We start from the raw sequence: 21,447 nt of genomic DNA, 5'->3' as shown, positions 1-21,447 counted from the left end.
ATTTCATTGGGCTCCTTATGGGGCACATCTGTGTCTGAAGAAGGACCCCGACCCAAAACATCGCCTATCCATATTCTCCAGAGATGTGTCCTCTTGTATCTAAGGCAGTATTGGTGACACCGTGGTGCAGCTGATAGAACTGCTGCCTCGCAGTACTGAACACTCGGGTTTGATCCTGACCTCTGGTGCTGTCTGTGTGGAGTTTGCACGTTCTCCTTGTGATTATGTTGGTTTCTTCTGTGTGCTCTGGTTTCCTCCCACATCTCAAGGACGTGTGGGTTAGTAGGTTAATTGCCACCTGTAAAATTGCCCCTCGTGTGTAGTGGATGAGGGAAATGTGATAAACTAGAACTAGAGTGATCGATGGTCAGTGTGGATTTGGTGGGTGCTGAATCCCTAAAACTCGGAGTAAATGGAACTGCAGGTTCAAACCAAACGGCAGAATTGCAGGACCAAGTAAACATGGATTCAATCTGCCGCATAGGTTTTGTAGTTTACCGGCAGTCCCGAGGTTATGACAAGATTTCGTCCACGACAACTGTTCATAACCCAAACTGTTCATGAGGTGAAATAAACAAGAACCGTGCGTGGGAGAGAATCACAGAAACCGCTGTGATGGGAGAATCAGCCCGTGTCGGGAAAAGTGTTCACCAGCTCTCCTCGCTGACTTAGTGAGCGAGTGAGTCTGCTCCTTGCTCCCAGCTCTTCGCAGGCCCATCCAGCCCCCAATTGTTGTGGCTCAGGGGGGTGGGATGAGTGAAGGTAAACAGAAATGCTCTGTTCCCACCTGTCAGAAGATGCCCGACAGAAGACCCACAGCAGCCAGCTGATTCATTCTGCTGGACTCCCAAACACTCACTCGTATGAAGAGCTGTCTAGTTTAGTTTAGTTTACAGATACAGCATGGAAACAGGCCCTTTGGCCCACCGAGTCTGCACTGACCAGCGATCCCCGCACATTAACACTATCCTACATACACCAGGGAAAATTTATACAAGCCAATTAACCTACAAACCTGTACGTCTTTGGAGCGTGGGAGGAAACCGAAGATCTCGTAGAAAATCCACGCGGTCACAGGGAGAACATACAAACTCCGTACAGACAGCACCCGTAGTCAGGATCGAATTCGGGTCTCCGGCGCTGCAAGCACTGTGAGGCAGCAACTCTACCACTGCGCCAAGGTGCCGCCCTTGTTGTTATTGTAACTGTCGTGAGTTCATAACCCAGTGAGAACCTATACATTGCATTTTATGCTCAATTCATAGTCTTCTTGGAGACATTTATTTATAGTAAGCAAAACAAGTAGAATGAGTGCAAAATGTATGAATCATTTTTGGAGGAAAAGCCATGAGTCTGAGGTCAAGGGGGACTTTGAGTGTTGTGACAGAGCAAATATTGTATACCACAGTACAGAGCAAGCTTTGTGCCCTTCAGTTCCAGTAAGTTGATGCTGTTGTGTAATTTGTCAGACCAATAAATGACTGGCGCCAAAACCCTGTGGCTTATGTTTCCCGGCCCTAAAAATGGCCTGAGTGTAGAGGAGAATAGTGGTGACTCTTACACGAGGAGTTAATACTTTCCCTGACTTCACTGGGGCCATCCATAGTGAAGGACTGCTGGGAGCACACTGTCAATGGTGTGAAAAGCCTGCTAAATTCTGGCAGTACAATTCAGGCTCCCAAGGAGCATGATAAAAGTGTAGGCATGCATCAGTGGCAGTCATCTTCACCTATCTGATCTTCAAAATTTCCCCAGAGTCAGTGGCTGTGGTTCCAGTCGTAGAGTCAAACGGTTAGAATCATACTGCATGGAAACAGGCTCTTCAGCCCATCTCATTCAAGATGCTCATCTATACTAATCCCACTTGACCCATATCCCATATCAATGGGGGTTTCCATGAGTGGGAGAGTCTAGAACTAGAGGTCATGGCCTCAGAATTCAAAGGCGTTCTTTTTTTTAAGGAGATGAGGAGAAATTTCTTTAGTCAGAGAGTGGTGCATCTGTGGATTTGTTTGCCACAGAAGTCTGTAGAGGCCAAGTCAGTGGACATATTGAAGGCAGAGATAGGTAAGATTAGTAGAAGTGCCAGAGGTTATGGGGAGAAGGCAGGAGAATGGGGTTAGGAGGGAGAGATAGCTCAGATTGGGTGGTGGAATAGACTTGATGGACCGAATGGCCTAATTCTACTCCTATTCCTTATGACCTTGTGACCACTAAATCCTTCCTTTCATTTTATAAATGTTTTTCAAGTGTTGTTATTGTAAAGAGCTCAGCAACAACATCTGGCAGTTTGTGCTGTATAGGTGCAACCCTGTGTGTGAAAATTTGCCCCCTCCCCCCCCCCCCACCCAAGTTCTGATTCAATATTTCCTCTTTCACTTTAGACCTATGCTCTAGTTTTTGAATTCCCCAACTCTGGGGGAAAAAAACTATGTAACTTTCCTCTATCTATGATCCTCATGATTTAAACACCTCTATAAGGTCACCCCTCAATTTTCTATGCAAGGATTAAAGTCCTAGACTGACAAACCTTTTGCTACATCATAGTTCCTTGAGTTCTGGCAAAATACAGGTTAATATTTTCAGGGTACTTACCTGCTCAATGGCATGTTACCTATAGCATGGTGACCAAAACTGAACACACAACTCCAAGTGCAGCCTTATCATTGTATTTTACAACAGCAACATACCTTCCCAACTTCTATACTCAATGTCCTGACTAATAAAGACCAGTATGCCAGACACCTTCTTCGCCACCCTGTCCATGCAGACAACGTGCCACTTTCAGGGAACTATGTACTTGTCAACCTATGTCCCCTTGTTCTTCAACACTCACCAGAGCTCAACCATTCACTGTGGAAGACCTACCCTGCTTTGACTTCCCAAAATGCAATACCTTGCACCCACCTTGTTAACTACACAGGTTAAGTCATAGGGTTGTTATTTTTATTGTTGCTTCATAAAATATCAGAATACATTGATCTTATTCCTACCTAACATTGTTCACTTTCCTTGACAGGTGCAGAAAATGAAAGCCTTTATAGGCCTCCCTCCAGCTCACCCAGTGGCTTGGAGATCAAGGAAGCTCTTGAAATTGGTAAGCTATCAATGACTATAAACAGTTTAAACTAATTCACCCTCATTTTCATTAATAAAGAATCAAATCGACATCCTCAATATCAGATGGATTTCTATTCACCTACCGATACAACTGAATGTGGATTAAAAATTGTCATGGTTACTTGACCAAAGTGGCAGTATTTCATATTTGAATCTAATCAGCAAATGTTATATTCTGACATTTCCATTTGCCTACTTCATAACCTTCATTAATGTTAAAGTAAATACCATGATTGATTCTCTCCTGTACAACCAGGCTATGGCCATCTGTAATAACAGATGTGTTGCCCTGCTCAAGTCTTGCAATGCACAGAATGGGAATCAAAACAAACCCTCCCTGTTTTAATGTTAGGTGGTATTCTCTTGAAACTGTACTGCATGGGTCAAATGTTTTTGTGTGCTGTATGATCTAACATAATTGAAAACCATTTGCAAAAAGAAGGTGCAAAATTAATATGAGTTCCATGACGTCCACAATTTTCCTCCCATGCATCTGATGCGTTCACACATAGAGAAGTCCTGACAAGATCAGTAAGGTGTGAAGTTATACAATATATAACTGGAAGCCATGCAAAGGATTTTAAGTCACAAATAGTCAGTAGGTAAGCACCCACTTGATTTCATTACACTGTCCCCTAAACTCACCTCAAGCCTCGGAAGGTCTCATTCCCAGGGACATTTGAACCAGCTCCACTAACCAGCCCCAAGACTCTGACTCCCTCCTTCGTTTTGCATTCTGCAGTGACAGAGCACGCAAAGTAGGCACTTTTAAGGTCATAAGGAATAAGAGTAGAATTAAGTCATTCGGCCCATCAAGTCTACTCCGCCATTCAATCATGGCTGATCTATCTCTCCCTCCTAACCCCATTCTCCTGCCTTCTCCCCATAACCTCTGACCCCTGTACTAATCAAAAATCTATCTATCTCTGCCTTAAAAATATCCATTGACTTGGCTTCTACAGCCTTCTGCAGCAAATAATTCCACAGATTCACCATGCTCTGACCCACCCTCTCCTCATCTCCTTCCTAAAAGAATGTCCTTTAATTCTGAGGCCTCGAGTCCTCTAGTCCTAGACACTGCCACAAGTGGAAACATCCTCTCCACATCCACTCTATCCAAAAATGAGAAGAGATATCCGTGAATTTATTAAATCAAGACATTGCCTTTCATCATGGCAATAACCACACTATTCACTATTCTGTGTGTTTCAATGAGGTTCCCCCTCATTCTTCTAAACTCCATTGAGTCCAGGCCCAGTGCCGACAAACACTCAACATATGTTAACCTACACATTCCTGGGATCATTCCTGTAAACTTCCTCTGGATCCTCTCTACAGCCAGCCTTTCTGGCCCTTTTCCACATGCAAGTCTTATTCTATGAATTTTTTGGTGGGATCCCGCAAATAAAACATTACGACCTGCACACATTGCCGATTAATGTATCTTTTACCGCCACCTTTCAATTTCTAGGCAGGAAGGTTAAAAACTTAGAATTTAATAAGAATAAGATATTCGAGTTGAAGTTAGTTTTCTTATGTTTAAGCAGTTGAAAAATTGTGGTTATTACCATGATGAAAGGCAATGTCTTGATTTAATAAATTCACGGATATCTCTTCTCATTTTTGTCAAGCTAATATTTGCAGGGCTTCTACTGATATCCCACTGCAAAATCTAAAGAAACAGATATTCAGAGATCAGGACAACCACCGTAATAATTTTGAGCTGTTGTATGCAACTAAGCCATGTTTTGGCTTTTATTATTTATTCTTGATCTTGCATTGGGTTGTAAATGCCAATTTATTCACTCTGTTATCTAACGAGTGAGGGAATTGATAGCTTGCAGCCCAGCCCCACTGTGTGATGTGGAAGAGTGGTCTGCATTGATTGCCATTGCCAGACTCCGAAGTTGTGAGGAGGAACAGGCTGCAACCGTGTGTTTCTAGCAAGCTCGGTCCTGCTGACTCCGCAGAGTGGAGAGACAGCTGGGTGACCAGTGTAACAGATTTGAATTAGAAAACAATTAGTTTTTTAAAAATCCTCCTTTTAAAAAACGTTTCTATGCAGATTGTGCACCGGACATCATTTGTAATTGAGAAGTAGAAATGCATCCATCAAAATGGTGAATTATTAGCTCATGCCCCATGCTGAGGTTTGGTTTCACAGGTCAGGCTGGCTTTCCAGCTAAGTACAAAAGGAGTACTACCGTGATGGAGCCATTGTTCTCGCCGTGAAATATTTAATTATTTGTGGACAGCTTGTTCCTCTGGGAACTACAGACTGAATAGCCTAACATCAAGGGTGGTGTGTGTATGAAACGAGCTGCCGCAAGAGGTCGCCAAGGCTGGGGCTATTGCAACTTTTAAGAAGCAATTAGACAGATACAGGGATAGGACAAATTTAGAGGGATATGGGCCAACTGCAAGTAGGTGGGACTAGTGTAGATGGGACATGTTGCTCGGTGTGGGAAAGTTGGGCCAAAGGGCCTGTTTCCAGACTGTATGATCAGAGGTGGTTCAATTATTGGAGGGGATTCTAAGAGACAGGGTCGACATGTATTTGGAAATGCAAGGACTGATTCGGGGCAGTCATCATGACTTTATATGTGGAATACCAGATCTCAACAATTCAAATTAGTTTATTGAAGTGATGACTTCATGTTAAAGGTATACAAGATGTTAGTTAAGGCCAAATTTGGAATATTGTATACAGTTCTGGTCACTGTGCTGTCGGAAGGATGTCATTAAACCAAAACGTCCGCAGAAATTATTCACAAGTATTTTACCGGGTCAGGAAGGTTTTGGCAAAGGCCTGATAGGCTAGGCCAGGAGCAGTAGATTGAGTCTTGGCCTTATAAAGCTATATATAAACATGAGTGGCATAGATAAGGCATATTCTTTGTCCCAGGGTAAGGAAGTCTAAAACTAGAGGTCAGCAGGTTTAAGGTGAGTAGGCAAAGATTTAAAAAGGACCTGAAGGTATTTTTTTTTCACACAGAGGGCAAAGTGTATATGAAACAACTTGCCAAATGAAATGGTACAGGTGGATACATTTACAACATTTAAAAGACACTTAGACAGATACATGGATAGGAAAGGTGTGAAACAATATGGGTCAGGCACAGGCATGTGGGTCTAGCTTGGTTAGGCATGTTGGTCAGCATGGATGAGTTGGGCCTTTGGGGCTGTTATAGTGCTGTCTAGCTCTGACACACAGATATTAAAAATCTTTCCACACTACTCAAGGGTATGTGCAGAGTTTAAATTTGTCAGCTTTGGAAGACCATGTTTCCACATTGTTGGTGAATGTGTTCACTGGTAACTATAGCCTTGTTACTATAGTAACTATGGTATAGCCACTAGTAACTATTGCCTAAAGGCCTTCCCTCCAACAACATGCCTATTGTTGGAGGGAAGGCCTTTGCTCCTGATTTCCCTCTGCATCGAGTGCACCCCCTGAACAACTATTCCAAACATTTAGGGAGTCCCATGTTGGGCTTGACATCATTTTGCAGTGGTAAATTGATTTCCTTGCTGCTTGTGGGATCTTATTTTGTGCAAAGTAGAGCTGCAGTAATGTCATTTCCAATACTAACTTTTTGCATGTGATGCACTTTAGAATACTTCTGAGGACACCATGCACATAGGCATCTCTGTTTTCAATCTTATAACTACATATTTAGCTTCAAACCCCCCAACATGAACGATGCTGAAAGCTTACAGAATTTGCACTGCCATTCTGTAAGGTAGCTGAGACAAGCCTTAGCATCATTGTGCTCAGTCTAGCAATTAGAAACATGCTCCAGTTTTTTTAGTGGATTGAGCTTGGGGTGCTGCAGAAATTTGACCCAGATGACGAGGTGGATTTCAGAGCAATGATGGCAATTGAATATCAAATGTGCAATCACTACTTCCATCTTCTGTAACAAAGTACTTACTACATTCAGTAAGGTCTTCACAAATGAGCAATGTCAAGGACACATTCTGTAGCTTTCAGTGAGAACCTGAAATGCTGCAATGGGAGGGATTAAATTAGAGTTTTGCTCCTGACAGGCCACAGCCTTGTGATGGAACCTACATACACCGAGATTTCACTCTGCAGATATTCTTTGGAATGAATTCCATTTGGTTTAAGCAAAGTCAAAAAGAAAGCTGCCTCATCCATCAGTAATCACAAGCCAAATATTCAATGCTGACGTAATATACCCGGATTCCTGGGATTGTTCTACTCAACTCAAAGGGATAATGGGCCTCCCTTTTACCATTCATCAAGGTGGAAATATTGGTAAATGCTGCTGTATTAGAATTGTACCCAAAAAGATCATCTCCAGCAATAATGGGATAACAAAAGTCAATGGTGTTTCATTTTCATATACACCAGGACCGGAACAATGAAATTCTTACGTTGCAGCTTTTCAGGCACATTAAACACACCACACCAAATATGCATACATATATACAGTACAATAAATTATCAGTTACACTAGGGTACTGGACCGTAATAATGCAAGCTAAAGCATGTAGTGCAACCAAAGTAGAACAAAGTCCGTAGCAGTTCAGTGCTGAGGTAAGGTGGTGGTTAAGGTTGTGCAGATAGTTCAAAAGCCTGTGGTTGATGGCAGAAGGTGTTCTTGAACCTGGGGGTCATGGTTCTCAGGCTCCTGTACCTTCTTCCCAAAAGTAGCAACAAGAAGAGAGCGTGACCAGGGTGTAGTGGGTCTTTGATGATATTAGCTGCCTTATTGTTGATTCGTATGATGATGGGGAGGTCAGTACCCATGATGGACCGGGCAATGTCCTCCACTTTTTACAGCCTCCTTCATTCTTGGGCCTTCGAATTGGTGAATCAAGCTGTGACGCAACCAGTCAGAAATGTCCCCACTATACACCTGTGGAAGTTCAATGGAGTCATCGGCGAAATTAATTCAATCTTTCCTTCATTAGTGATGTCATATAAGTCTTCACATTACATCAAGTGAGAACCCAGTCACATCGATAGCCACAGAGATTCCAGTCATATTGATAGCTACAGAGAACCCAGTCACAACAATAGCTAGAGAACCCAGTCACATCAATAGCTAGAGAACCCAATCACATCGATAGCTACAGAGAACCCAGTCACATCGATAGCTGTAGAGAACCCAGTCACGTGGAAAGCTATAGAGAACCTAGTCACATCGATAGCTATAGAGAACCCAGTCACATCGATAGCCATAGAGAACCCAGTCACATCTATAGCTGTAGAGAACACAGTCACATCGAAAGCTATAGAGAACCCAGTCACATCGATAGCTATAGAGAACCCAGTCACATCGATAGCCACAGAGAACCCAGTCACATCGATAGCCGTATAGAACCCAGTCACATCGAAAGCTATAGAGAACCCAGTCACATCGATAGCTATGGGGCCGAGGATATTAAAGATAGTATGAATAATTGAAAAGGGAGTAGATGAGCACATTGGGATTTCCAAATGTTATTTGATAAGCTGCCACATAAAAGAATATGACACAAGATCAGCCATGATCACAATGAGTGGCAGTGCTGGCTCAAAGGGCCAAATGGCCTCCTCCTGCACCTATTTTCTATGTTTCAATGGGGATTCTAATCACATCCATGATTACTGAAGGTGATGTTGTTGTGTGGCTGTTGGAGCAGCTCTCTCACAAACATGTGGAGTTTGTACATCTTCGGGTGCGCAGGGAGATTGATTAGCTCCTATAGGTTTTCCCTTAGAAGGTGGCAAAAGAATCAAAGGGAAGTCGATGACATGTGTGAGAAAATAAATTGCAGGGATATCAGGAAATAAGGAAGGAGAATGGAACCATTGGGATTAGGCTGCTGGAAGCCAGGATGGATCCTGGGGCTGTTTGACCTCCGACATGATAGATAAACTAACATTCACAGCTGTGGAGATCCAAGAAGCACATCCACAGCTGTGGAGGTCCTGGTCTACAGAAATAGAGGTCCCACACACAGCCCCATCTCCAACTATGTCCTCTTTCCCCTTGGTACATTGGACCAGCAGTACCTCCACATGAATCATCCACAGCACCAACTGTTTCAGAACCTCTTCCAAAAGGTTGCTTGGCCTTTCACCACAATGAACTCATTTAATATGGAAATTGTACACGTGCTGCTGCTGCTAACTTTTCCAAGCTCCCACGACCTATTTGGCTCCTTCCTGGTGGGGTTCCTGTCTTGTGTTGCCAATATAATTTAAACTAGATGACACCAGAATTCCTGACCGGGTCAGACTCATCCGGTTTCAATATATGGGACTTCTAAACACTGAGGTCAAGACCCATGAATATTGGTTGACTATGAGGAATTTTTATGAACGATGTATGAGATATTTTATTCATAACGTTATATGGTTTGATTTATTCAGAATCATGAGGAATTGCACATGAGGTTTGGGGAGAGGGGGGTTTCCATTTAGTCCCTGATGGCACTTTCTTGGCTTTTGCTCAGGAACTCAGTAAGTAGCAGCTTATGAATTCAATGTAAAACCCCAATACCTCCAGGAAACAATTCAAGATTACATTCTTTTGTCAAGAGGAATGAGAACACTGGACTGTTAATATTCACTATTTCAGTCCTGAGGGCATTCTTACAATTCCAATCATCTTTTCTATCTGTTGGAGAATGGATGTTGAGAGTCCCAATGATCTATCTAATAAAAACCATGGTTACCTTTTACTCCCGTATAATTCAATATATTTTGTTACTTACCGATTTTTGTAAATAATGAAATTGATTTGTTGCTGTCAAATCTTTGCTTCTGTACAATACCTGCTTGAAAACACTAAGAATGCAGAATCCATTTTGCAATTGATCACAATTCAGATAATTATTGGACCTGAGATCCATTCCATCTGCAGGGCAGAGAATGAAAGGATTACAAGGGATATGGGCTGCTGATAGAAACTAATCACACTTCATGATGGTAACAAAAACACAATACCTTGTCAATAGGTAGCTGCAATCTATAGCAGTTGAAGGATTCTGTTGGCTGGAATCCATACAGTCATCTACCTCTGCTCAGACCATCCATATAATTTAGGGTGATTTATCTCTGCTCTAGTTTTGTGAGTTCTTATCGTGTCTTAGAGTCACACAAGGCAGAAACAGGCCCTTCTACCCTCTATGTCTATACTGGATATCAAGTATCTATCTGTACTAATCCCATTTCCCACCATTCAACCAACAGCATTCTATGCCAATGCATTTCAAGTCCCCATCTAAAATATTTTCAAGTGCAAATTAACCATATGACTCAAAATACTGAAGTTTCAGTAATATGGGTGGCACCATGGCATAGCTGGCAGAGCTGCTGTCTCACAGCGCCGGAGATCCGGGTCCGATCCTGACCTTGGGTGCTGTCTGTGTGGAGTTTGCACATTCTCCTGCGCCTACGTGGCTTTCCTCCGGTTACTCTAGTTTTCTCCTACACCTCAAAGGTGTGCGTGTTTGTAGATTAATTGGCCTCTGTAAACAAAGAACTGTCCCTAATACGTAGTGAGTGAATGGGGAAGTGGGATAACATAGAAATTGATTTTCAGCATGCACAGTGGGCCGAAGGACCTGCTTCCATGCTGCATCTCAAAGATAATTTCTTTACCAGTAATAAGACTAATGAGGGCTCCACGGTGGCATAGCCTACTGCCTTACAGCGCCAGAGACCCGGGTTCGATCCTGACTACTGGTGCTGTCTGTAGAGAGTTTGTACATTCTCCATGTGACTTGCGTGGGTTTTCTCCCAGATATTCGGTTTCCTCCCACACTCCAAAGACGTACAGATTTGTAGGTTAATTGGCTTGATGTAGATGTAAAATTGTCCCAAGTGTGTATAGTGTTAGTATGCAGGGATCGCTGGTCGTTGCAGAATTAGTGGGCCTGTTCCTGCACTGTATCTCTAAACTAAACTAAAATAGGTGAATGTAGGGACCGCAGACTCTTCCATAAAAATAGGGCAGGCAGTGAACATTGGGGTGGGGTGTGTCTTCTTCAGCTGTTCACACAAAGCCTTTGTGAGCTCCCAATGTATGAACTTGAGGTCCTCAAAGCCATCCAGATTTTTCTTTCTCCATTTTGAGTGGGTTTACGCCAGAGATTGCCTGGATTCAATAGGAATGTTGCATTTCGTTTGAAGAGGCTTTGAAAGAGTTTATAAGCGAGTGTCTGTTTTTGGAGTCTGGTGTCGGGTAGTTGAGCAATGCTTCCTGTCCAGTGTAACTGAGGACGTTGACCTGGGAAAGTATACTGACATTGCATCACTGGTCCTTCCAAAGAATTTGGAGAATTTTGCAGAGACAGCATCAGATGTGACACAAGGTTAAATCTGGTGATTTGTCCATTCCACGTGTTGTCACAAGGACTCAAGCAACGTGATAGTGAGAGAGACCTACAGTGGGTCTGATGAAACTGACTAGAGCCTATGTCGTAACCAAAGGCAATCAGCCTCGTATGAAGCAGCAGAGAGAGAGTAGTAGGGAAGAGGTGAGGGCCAAAGCAATTACCCAAAAACATTTATCATCGAGCATCAATGAGAAAAACTGTTATACAAGGGAAGAGTGTAACATGGTGTGTAAATCATCTTGGCTATCTGAACAAGTCTGGCTGAGGTTTTGTCAGATACTGGGAGCCCTCTCTTTCGTTGAACATTCTACGGTGGTGCAGCGGTAGAATTACTGCCTTGCAGTGCCAGAGACCCGGGTTCGACCCCGACTACGGGTGGTGTCTGTACGGAGTTAGTACACTCTCCATGTAACCTGCTTGGATTTTCTCTGGGGTCTCCGGTTTCCACCCACACTCCAAAGACATACAGGTCTGTAGGCGGATCGGTTTGGTAAAATTGTAAATTGTCCCTAATGTGAGTAGGATACTGTTAGTGTGTTGGAATCGCTGGTCGGTGCGTACACGGTGGGCCGAAGGGCCTGTTTCCGCACCATATCTCTAAACTAAACTACTGCCAGGTTGTATAGAATACCTCTTGTATTTCTCTGATCTGGAAATATGTGGAAAAACAGAAGGTGAAAGGAATGAAGTGACTGAGGATATATACTCCTATTCTTTCTGGATTGGCAAAAAGTAGAAAGGCAAACGAAATTTGGTGAGAACGGTGGGTGGTCCACGGAGTTCCCAAATGCTCAATGTGCCAGTGGTAGAACAAGAGGAATTGGTCAACTCACTAATATAAACCCCCCCCAGGTGTGGGCAGCAGCTGTGGCTTCAAAAACAATTTACTCCTTCAGGCGCAGTGATGGTGTAGGGGGAAAATCAGCAGGCTGAGCCGTAGGGCAAAATGAGAGAGGGCGGCAGCAGGTGATTGGAAACGGTCATCCAGATAATGGTGGTGACTATTTCCCATGGCTGGGTCCCGAATAGTTCATTTACTGATGTTAATCAATAACTATGTTTTACTTGGCTCCTTAAACAAGTGTTAGGCAGCCTAAGAGCATTATTAAAGGGGCCTAACTTTCTCAGGCCTCTACCACCAATGTCTCGATAGTCCCCAATCTGCCATGTCAATGGACAAACTGAGCATGGAATGTTAACTTCCATTTGCAGGCATTTTCAGCAGATCTGGCCCTGTATGTAGATTTTCACTTCACCCCCCCCCCCCCCCCCCGAAACCTTGGGGCAGCACAATGGCATTTGGGGCAGCAAGATGATGCAGAGGTAAAGTTGCTGCCTTACAGCACCAGTGACCCAGGTTTGATCCTGACCATGGGTGATCTCTGTGCAAAGTTTGCATGTTCTCCCTGTGACCATGTGGGCTTTCTCCAGATGCCCCGGTTTCCTCCCACATTCCAAAGACATACGGGTTTGTTGAATAATTGGCTTCTGTAAATTGTCCCTACTGTGTAGGATAGAATTAATATGTAGGAAAGAACTGCAGATGCTGGTTTATACCAAAGATAGACACAAGATCACAAAAGGATTTCAGACTCTGAAGAAGGGTCTCGACCTGAAAGGTCACCCATTCCTTCTCTCCAGAGATACTGCCTGTCCCACTGACTTACTCCAGCATTTTGTGTCTGTCTTCGGATAGAATTGGTGTGCGGGTAATTGTTGGTTGGTGCGGACTCGGTGGGCTGAAGGGCCTATTTTCACGCTAAATCTCTAAATTAAACTAAACTAAATTTTGTACCAGCCCACTGGGCACTTATCTTCAGAATGTGCAGAATATAACAAATGATCATGGATATTTGACTGCTGGTGCTCAATACTTCTGAGTCCATATTTAAAAACCAATCTCAGTAAAGTCAGAAATCCTTTTTTCTTGTCACGTCTTCTGTCGCCCATCAGAATCCCTTTAAAAATGACTACAGTTGCTGCGGGGCCAAAACATGAGGACGTTTTAATATGCTTCAGGGCATCGGCAGCAATGGCGATTTAGAAACCTATAAATCTCCTGCAGAGTTGAGAGAGGAGAGTGGAGGTCAGTGAGAGGGAATGCTGTGTCAAATCATTTTGAAACGACAGTCTTTGTTGGCCTACAGCGAGTGATAGTTTGGTCCATTTCCAAGTTGTATCTCTTTCCCTTTGATCTGCTCTGTCAACTCTAGGCCGACTTCATAAACTAACTCAGCAACCCACAGATTTTTGCACCTAAAATAGCACAGGAACAGGACTGAAGGGAACCAAGTTCATTACTGCAATAAAAAATGATGGGCTCCTTCGAAAGGGAAAATGATCTGTCAGAACATAGGTTTCATCAGCGCAACTTAAGATCTCTCTGTATCCTGGTATCTTACAACATGATTTAATAAATCCACTCCAATCTACTTCAGTCTGAGGAGAACCTGAGACGTTACTTATCCATGTTCTGCTCCTTCAATACAATAGTTTACCCGCTGAACGTGTTCTGTCATTGCACAAATATTCCTTCAACACTGCTCACTATTTCTACATCTCATCTATTTGCTGCATTCAGTACTCACAATGCGAAGAAAGTATAAAACAGCATTAAAGGATACAAAGTGCTGGAGTAAGTCAGTGGGTCAGGCAGCATCTGTGGAGAACCAGGGAGACATCCACCATTCAGCCAATCAGTCTGAAGAAGGGTCCCCACCCAAAATGTCACCTATCTATGTTGTCCAGCGATGCTGAGCTGAGTTACTCCAGCACTTTGTGTCCTTTTGTGTATTAACCAACATCTGCAGTTCCTTGTTTCTACCAATCTACTATGAATCAGTATGTCTGAAGAAGGGTCTCGACTGAAGCGTCACCCATTCCTTCTCTCCAGAGATGCTGCCTGTGCCGCTGAGTTACTCCAGCATTTTGTGTCTATCTGTAGTTTGGTTGCTTCTTTTTTCTTTAGTTTCATTTGGATCCAGTAGCTGAATATCTGCCGTGAGCCACTAGGGGTTGCTGTTTTATTAGAGTTATAGCCACTCTTTTGTCACCATATCGGGTTGTAATCTTGGTTTCCCAGTAAAGCTCAATTGTGTAATAATTAAAACGTATTCTCTGCACTAGTGTTATAATAGAAATTCCCCTTCCAGGAAATCGTCCAAATGGTGTTTAATTATATGTGAAATGGATTTTCCCGATTATAGCTTGCGTGAGTCACTGGTGGGAAGTGAAATCCTTGGCACTGTATTCCTGTCCCATCTTGCATCTTCAAGACAGGAGACCATCTGGGGGATTTAAAAAACACCTTTGATCTTACATAGTTTTGATATGTTGGTATTTTCTTTCATTCTACTTCATGAAGGTACAGATTGCTGCTACCAATTTAACTAATTTGCTTGCATCTCTGATTCCAAAGGAATTTACTATATCGGGCAGAGATAAGGTTAATCATGTGGATATGTGTTTTAAAAGATTTTAAACAGAGTCTCGACATCAAATTGGCTAAAATTTTGTTTTCATGATTTTAATTATGACGTACTGAGTATGTAAAAACTGTCTACATGACAAATAGTGACACAAACTACCAGTGTCCTCTGCAGCCTACCAATAATTGTTCACAAATTGTTAAACACCTGCACTTGTTGTACTGAAATGAGAATGACAGGCATCTATTCTATGCATCTGGCATTAAATGTTCGAAACTACTTTTTTTTATCCGTGTTTACTGCCAGAAAATTTGTGTGGCTTATTTGCCCTGCTTTACACCTGAATAGCACTAAATCTTAATATCCTCGATGGTTTTTACTGCGTGCTATATCTGAGCATGCCTTTCAAACAGAAGCAGCAATTGCACATAAGTGACTGTCAGAAACCTATGCACACACATTCCTCAGCTAAGGAGCAAACTGCTCCTATCATAATCAAGCACTGTACCTCCACACAGGTGCCATTTGTCTCAAAGTGCTTTAATAAGGAATGTTTTTTTTAAATTTCTGGCCTTTGGACATAGGAAAAAAAAGTTTGTAGTGTGATGAACCCCACTGTGAATCTCAAATATATTGCACAATCAATACGTTATTTTTCTGAAGATAGACACAAAATGCTGGACTAACTCAGCGGGTCAGGCAGCCTCTCTGGAGAAAAGGTGTAGGTGACGTTGTGGGTCGAGACCTTCTTCAGCCTGGTCTGAAGAAGGGTCTCAACCCAAAACCTTACCTATTCCTTTTCTCCAGAGATGCTGCCTGACCCGCTGAGTTACTTCAACATTTTGTGTCTATCTTCAGTGTAAACCAACACCTGCAGTTCCTTCCGACACAATTATTTTTATCATAATTTTTGATTAATGTTACTGCGAAGGCAAGCTCAGCTGTCGATGTTTGTTAAGCAAGGTCCTGCTAATAGCAATCATTTGAATGAAAAATGTATTTATTTTTTAAGGTTGTAACTAAGGGGTTAGCATTAGCCGGGAAAGAAAGGGAGATGTTTCCCCAGACCTGTTAAAATGTGCTAATTTTATATATATTGCTGCCCACGGTTTAATTTCAGGCATATTAATGAATGGACAATTCTCTTGCTCAGCTGTGCTCCCTGAAGTTTGCAGAGTTGGCTTTTTTTGCTTATACAAGCTTCACCCAGTTAAACTTTCAAGTCATGTTTGGCTATCGAGGTTTCAAGTTTCAGTGCAGAGGAATCTGGTATTTTCAAATTATTTAGCCTCTGGAACAGGACATAGCCTCTGAGGTGCAGTGTGTATGCAATAGTGTCCACACATAGATATTAAGATCTTACTCTGTTATTCTGTAGGAATGACTAAGATAAAAACCTACACTGAAATTTTTTTAACTACTAGCTTGTCAAGATTCAAACTTTGTATTGTTTAATTTTAAAGATAATATATGAATATATATACAACTAGTGCTGTTTTATGAAGAAACAAGGAACTGCAGATGCTGGTTTACACAAAAGGACACAAAGTGCTGGAGTCAGTAGCGGGTTATGCAGCTGTGAAATGGGTCCCTTCACGCAACCCTGCTTGTGGTCTTGGAGAGGAGATAGAAATGGGTTGTTTGGAGTTGGGTGACTTAAAGGCTTAAAGCTGTGAAAGAAAGATTTCCCAAGTAAATAAGATCTGTGAGTGCCTGGGAGACAGCTGATGTTTAGTTGTGGAGAGACATGTAGAGGGAGGTATGAGGTGATAGCTCAAAGCTGACGTTTGGCCTCTGTGAGATCACTCAGTAGGTGATTGATGGGATTGTCTTCTTTATTGATCCAGTTGTTTTTAAATCACCAACAAAGGCTGGAATCGTAGAAGTTGTATATGTCACAAACAGGAAAGGCAGCGCTGTGGATGGGAGTGATTCGTGAAATCTCAGGGTATCACATGCACTTTAAAATAATCCGACTTGACTTCCTCATGGGGTGAATTAGATCATGATCTAAGTGAAAATGAAAGTAGAACTGATATTAGTTCACCCAAATACCTATCAACATGGCTGAAAGTAAGACAACAGTGTAGCTATCAGCTCACAATCTTCTGGGCTGTGCAGCCATTTGGTTGCTCAGAGTTTGGAAGTGCCTTAAACCCTTTAAACTGCTTAGACAATAGACAATAGACAATAGGTGCAGGAGGAGGCCATTCGGTACTTCGAGCCAGCACCGCCATTCAATGTGTTCATGGCTGATCATTCTCAATCAGTACCCCGTTCCTGCCTTCTCCCCATACCCCCTGACTCCGCTATCTTTAAGAGCTCTATCCAGCTCTCTCTTGAATGCATTCAGAGAATTGGCCTCCACTGCCTTCTGAGGCAGAGAATTCCACAGATTCACAACTCTCTGACTGAAAAAGTTTTTCCTCATCTCAGTTCTAAATGGCCTACCCCTTATTCGTAAACTGTGGCCCCTTGTTCTGGACTCCCCCAACATTGGGAACATGTTTCCTGCCTCTAACGTGTCCAACCCCTTAGAGGCGGTTTACTAAACGTGGAATGTCAGTCCTGAAGCTGTACTTCATCATATGCACGTGTAGGAAAGAACTGTAGATGCTGGTTTAAATCGAAGATAGACCCAAAATGCTGGAGTAACTAACTCAGCGGGACCGTCAACGTCACCCATTCCTTCTCTCCAGAGATGCTGCCTGTCCCGTTGAGTTACTCCAGCATTTTGTGTCGACCTTCGATTAAACCAGCATCTGCAGTTCTTTCCTACACGTATATATGATGAAGTACACCTTCAGGAGTGACATTCCACGTTTAGTAATTGGCTACAAATATCACTTACTGACATAGGTTTATTGCAGTTTATCATATTTCCGAATACCAGAGTGGGGTGCAGTAGAAAGTGCATGAGGTGGTGAAGTCCATTGAACAGACAAATAGTCTGTGCATGTAAGGGGGATTTAGGTTGAGCAGATAAGGACTGAAGTTGCAGAGCATGTATCTGCTCGGGGCCAGGGACTGGGCACGACGGGCGGGATGGGGATAAGCAGGGTTAGGGTTCCCCGAGAATCATGACCCCTGTCAAGGACATCCATCTGTGTGAACGCGATCTCCCTGGTTACAGCGGCTCTCCAAAAGCAGGCTGATTCACATCGTATAAATCCGGAAGATAGACACAGAAAGCTGGGGCAACTCAGCGGGTCATGCAGCATCTCGGGAGAAATGGAGTAGGTGACGTTTCGGTTGGAGAGCCTTCTTCAAACTGAGAATCAGGGGTAAGTGAAATAAGAGATTTAGACAGTGATGTAGAACAGAGATGTAAAACAAATGAATGAAAGATATGCAAAAAGTAATGATGGTCAAGGAAAGGGTAGCTGTGGGCTAACGAGTTATACAGACAGTGAAACTCAACAGGATGACAGTGAAATTAGTCTGACGACTAGGGTGGGGGAGGGATGGAGAGAGAGGGGATGCAAGCATTACTTGAAGTTAGAGAAATCAATCCTGTACAGGTCACTTATAAGGGGGAAGTTATATAATAGTGTTGGAGAAATATCCTCAAAAGTGAGTTCTGCAGACAGGTTTTTACACCTGGCTCCACTATAGCACTCTCATAAGAAACAGCCCCACTCATGGGCCTGTCATATCAAAGAAGCAGCAGCAACACTTCTGATGTCATGTAGTCCGTACAGGGAGCTTTTATTTCATCCCTGCTGCTGAAAGCAACTGTGAACAGCTACTGAGCCACCCTCAGCTTTCTTTCAGCCTCTACGTAGCTGAATACTCAACCCCTGTGGAAGACTGCCGTGTTCCTACAGCAGGAGCGACCTGCTCATTTGAAATTGGCAACAATGACACCAAAAGCAAACTTAAAGACTCAGCGTGCAGCCATTTGTCTGCTGCCACCAGTGATGTGCGTCTGCCTGACCTTGGATAATTTCATCTCCTTCCCTGAAAATTATTAGTAAGACTGGCACCCACTCACTGCCTTTTGTCATTCCACTCTGCTCTCAGCCTTTTGCGTGAAGAACTGTTTCCAATCTTGTTTCCTGAAAGGCCTGCCTGTTATTCTAAGGGTATGTCAGCCACAATTCAGCGTGGTCCTAAATTGATGTCTTGTGATAGGAGCAGATGAACACAATGTCATTACTTTTTCTGCCCTCAATGGGAACGTTATTCTGTTTGTAACAAATGGGGGTCATGCCTCCTCGAATAAGGGACCATTTCACATGTGTGTTTGCTTGGCATTATTTGACGTCATGTAATGTAAGGGTTTTATGTTTATGCAATTCAATATAATCCAGGATGAACACACAAAGATATGACCAATCTCTTCATTCGTCTACCAGGCATGAAATATGATGAGGTTTCCGAGGGTCAGATAGCTATTAGCAATGGTGGATGGTCGACTTTTCAAAATTCGAACTAGATTTCAAGGTCTGTCAATCATGATTGATTTTTGGGTGAAAACTGAGATGTCCCCAGATGCATATGCATTCACCCTTCTAAGCAGCTGGCAAGTGCAAAATCAGGATAATTGGTGTCTAATTCTCAAGTCCACAACTTTAAACTGATCTATTTGTTAAGGGTATCTATTGTATTAATCTGCATGTGTTGTGTATAAGAATATGATATGCATATTGAATGACTTACGCGATTGTACGCATGCGCGGGGGAGACTCAAGATGGCGATAACATGACAACAGCACGTTTAAATACTTGTGTGTTCCGAGTTTTATTCCGAGTCCGATTCCAGCACAAATACATAACAATTTGGCGACGAGGATGAGATTCCTCTAACAGGAATAGTATTGCGGTCAATTTGAAACTTTTCTCACGACTGGACATGAAGTTAATGACGCGTTATGCATTTGGACTGGAATCGTGGAACGTACGATCGCCGAGTGCACGTCACTCCATCGATGCAACCTACCGTACAAGCGGTACTGTAGACGTGCAGCGCAGCTCATCGAATCAGCCTATAGCCAGAACAACATCAATAGTGTTCACTTGCCAGTAACGTGCTAACCCTAAGCGGTGCAGCCCTGATGTGGTCAACTAGCACAGCCGTAGGAATACCGTGTCGCCCAGCCAGTAACGTCGCGTAGCCTGAAAGTGAGATGGTGCCAGCAGTAGCATCAGCCAGCAAAGCCAGCCCAGGAGGCCAGCTCGAGTCACCGATTCACCTGAGTCCAGAGACAGTTTGGTCTACAGTCAAGTCGACCGGTGAATTCATCACAGCAAGATCTGGACTTAATGAACTCAGTTGGTATTGATCATTGATGAAAATACATCGATCTGACATATTTTGTGCATGCATGTATATGGCGTGAAATATGATAGACTAACATTAGAATTGAGAATATCTCAAAGAAGCTATTAGAACCAAGATTTGGTCCTAAGGTAGTAATCGATCTAATGGTTGAGTTGATCGATTATAAAGTGTTATATGAATGAATGTTATGCCAAGTAATTGGTCATATGCATATGAAGTGGTGACTGTATTGAGTTGCATAGTGTTGTTGTGTAACTGAGTATTAATGGTGCAACCATGGCTAATCCAATCGTTGGGAATGTGCCCCAGTTAGAATCTGGTTATACTTTTGAGGAATGGACTGAAGTCTTAGAGGCTTGGTTCACTTCAAACGATATCACGTCAGAAGAGAAGAAAATAGCATTGTTCCTTACAGGTTTAGGAAGCAAGGGCTACCACACCCTACCTGCATTGCTGCAGCCAGCAAGGCCCACAAGTAAAAAGTATAAGGAATGTAAGGATGCTTTAATTGCTAATTTCTCGCCAAAACCAACAGAAATAGTGCATAGATGTCGATTCTATACCTGCACACAAGCAAATGAAACAATCCCTCAGCTCCTAGCAAAGCTTCGGCAGTTAAGTGATGGGTGTAATTTCAAGGAACGGGAGAATATGCTGAGAGACAGATTGGTGGTAGGGTGTGCAGATGTTAACATCCAGCGAAAATTGTTGGGTACACCAAAATTAACCTTTGAGAACGCAGTCAATATTGTGACAGCGATGGAGGTTGTCAAAACAAGATGTAGAACAGATCAAGAAGATCGGAAGGCCTCAAGAGGATCCTACATCCGTCAATCAGCTTCAAAGGAAGGCGTCTGGACTACAAAAGACAAGGAGTCAACCAAGGACACCCAAAGACAAGGGTCACTCCTCTAAGAAATGCTGGAGATGTGGTGGCAGATGGTAGGTGCTTCAGGTGTTCTGGAATGGGCCACACCAAGAGTCAGTGTGAGTTTGTTAGAGCCGACCAGCGGAGGAGAGGACAATCTCAGAAAAAAGCAAACCACTTGGAGGAGGCAGCTTCGAATTCATCAGAGGAAACCATGAGCCACTTGGACAATGAATCGATCAACAAGTTGACGAACTCTGACCCCTATACAGCCACTTTGATAGTGAGGTACAACTAGAAGTTGTCACTGGAAGTCCATGGACTATCGTACCAGAAGAAGTCTTCAGCAAACTTGGTCAAGACCCTAGACTAGATCCCAGTAGCATCAA

At 43.0% G+C, this 21,447-nt stretch overlaps 1 protein-coding gene across 2 annotated transcripts in view; it reads left to right on the top strand.

Annotated features, from left to right (window-relative positions):
* The window catches only part of pik3r3b (phosphoinositide-3-kinase, regulatory subunit 3b (gamma)), a 515,510-nt gene that overhangs the window by 141,392 nt on the left and 352,671 nt on the right, over window positions 1-21,447 (top strand). For both annotated transcript variants that reach the window (XR_013547854.1, XM_078408495.1), the window contains exon 4: window positions 3,020-3,097. Coding sequence is in view for 1 of the 2 variants with exons in the window: in XM_078408495.1 (XP_078264621.1) it covers window positions 3,020-3,097 (78 nt within the window). In the remaining variant the exon portion in view is untranslated. The remainder of the gene's footprint in view (window positions 1-3,019; window positions 3,098-21,447) is intronic.

The sequence above is a fragment of the Rhinoraja longicauda genome, chromosome 11, assembly GCF_053455715.1.
Source record: "Rhinoraja longicauda isolate Sanriku21f chromosome 11, sRhiLon1.1, whole genome shotgun sequence".
NCBI lineage: Eukaryota > Metazoa > Chordata > Chondrichthyes > Rajiformes > Arhynchobatidae > Rhinoraja > Rhinoraja longicauda.
Note: the sequence above shows the minus strand (reverse complement) of the source record. Positions and strands in the feature narration are given on the sequence as shown.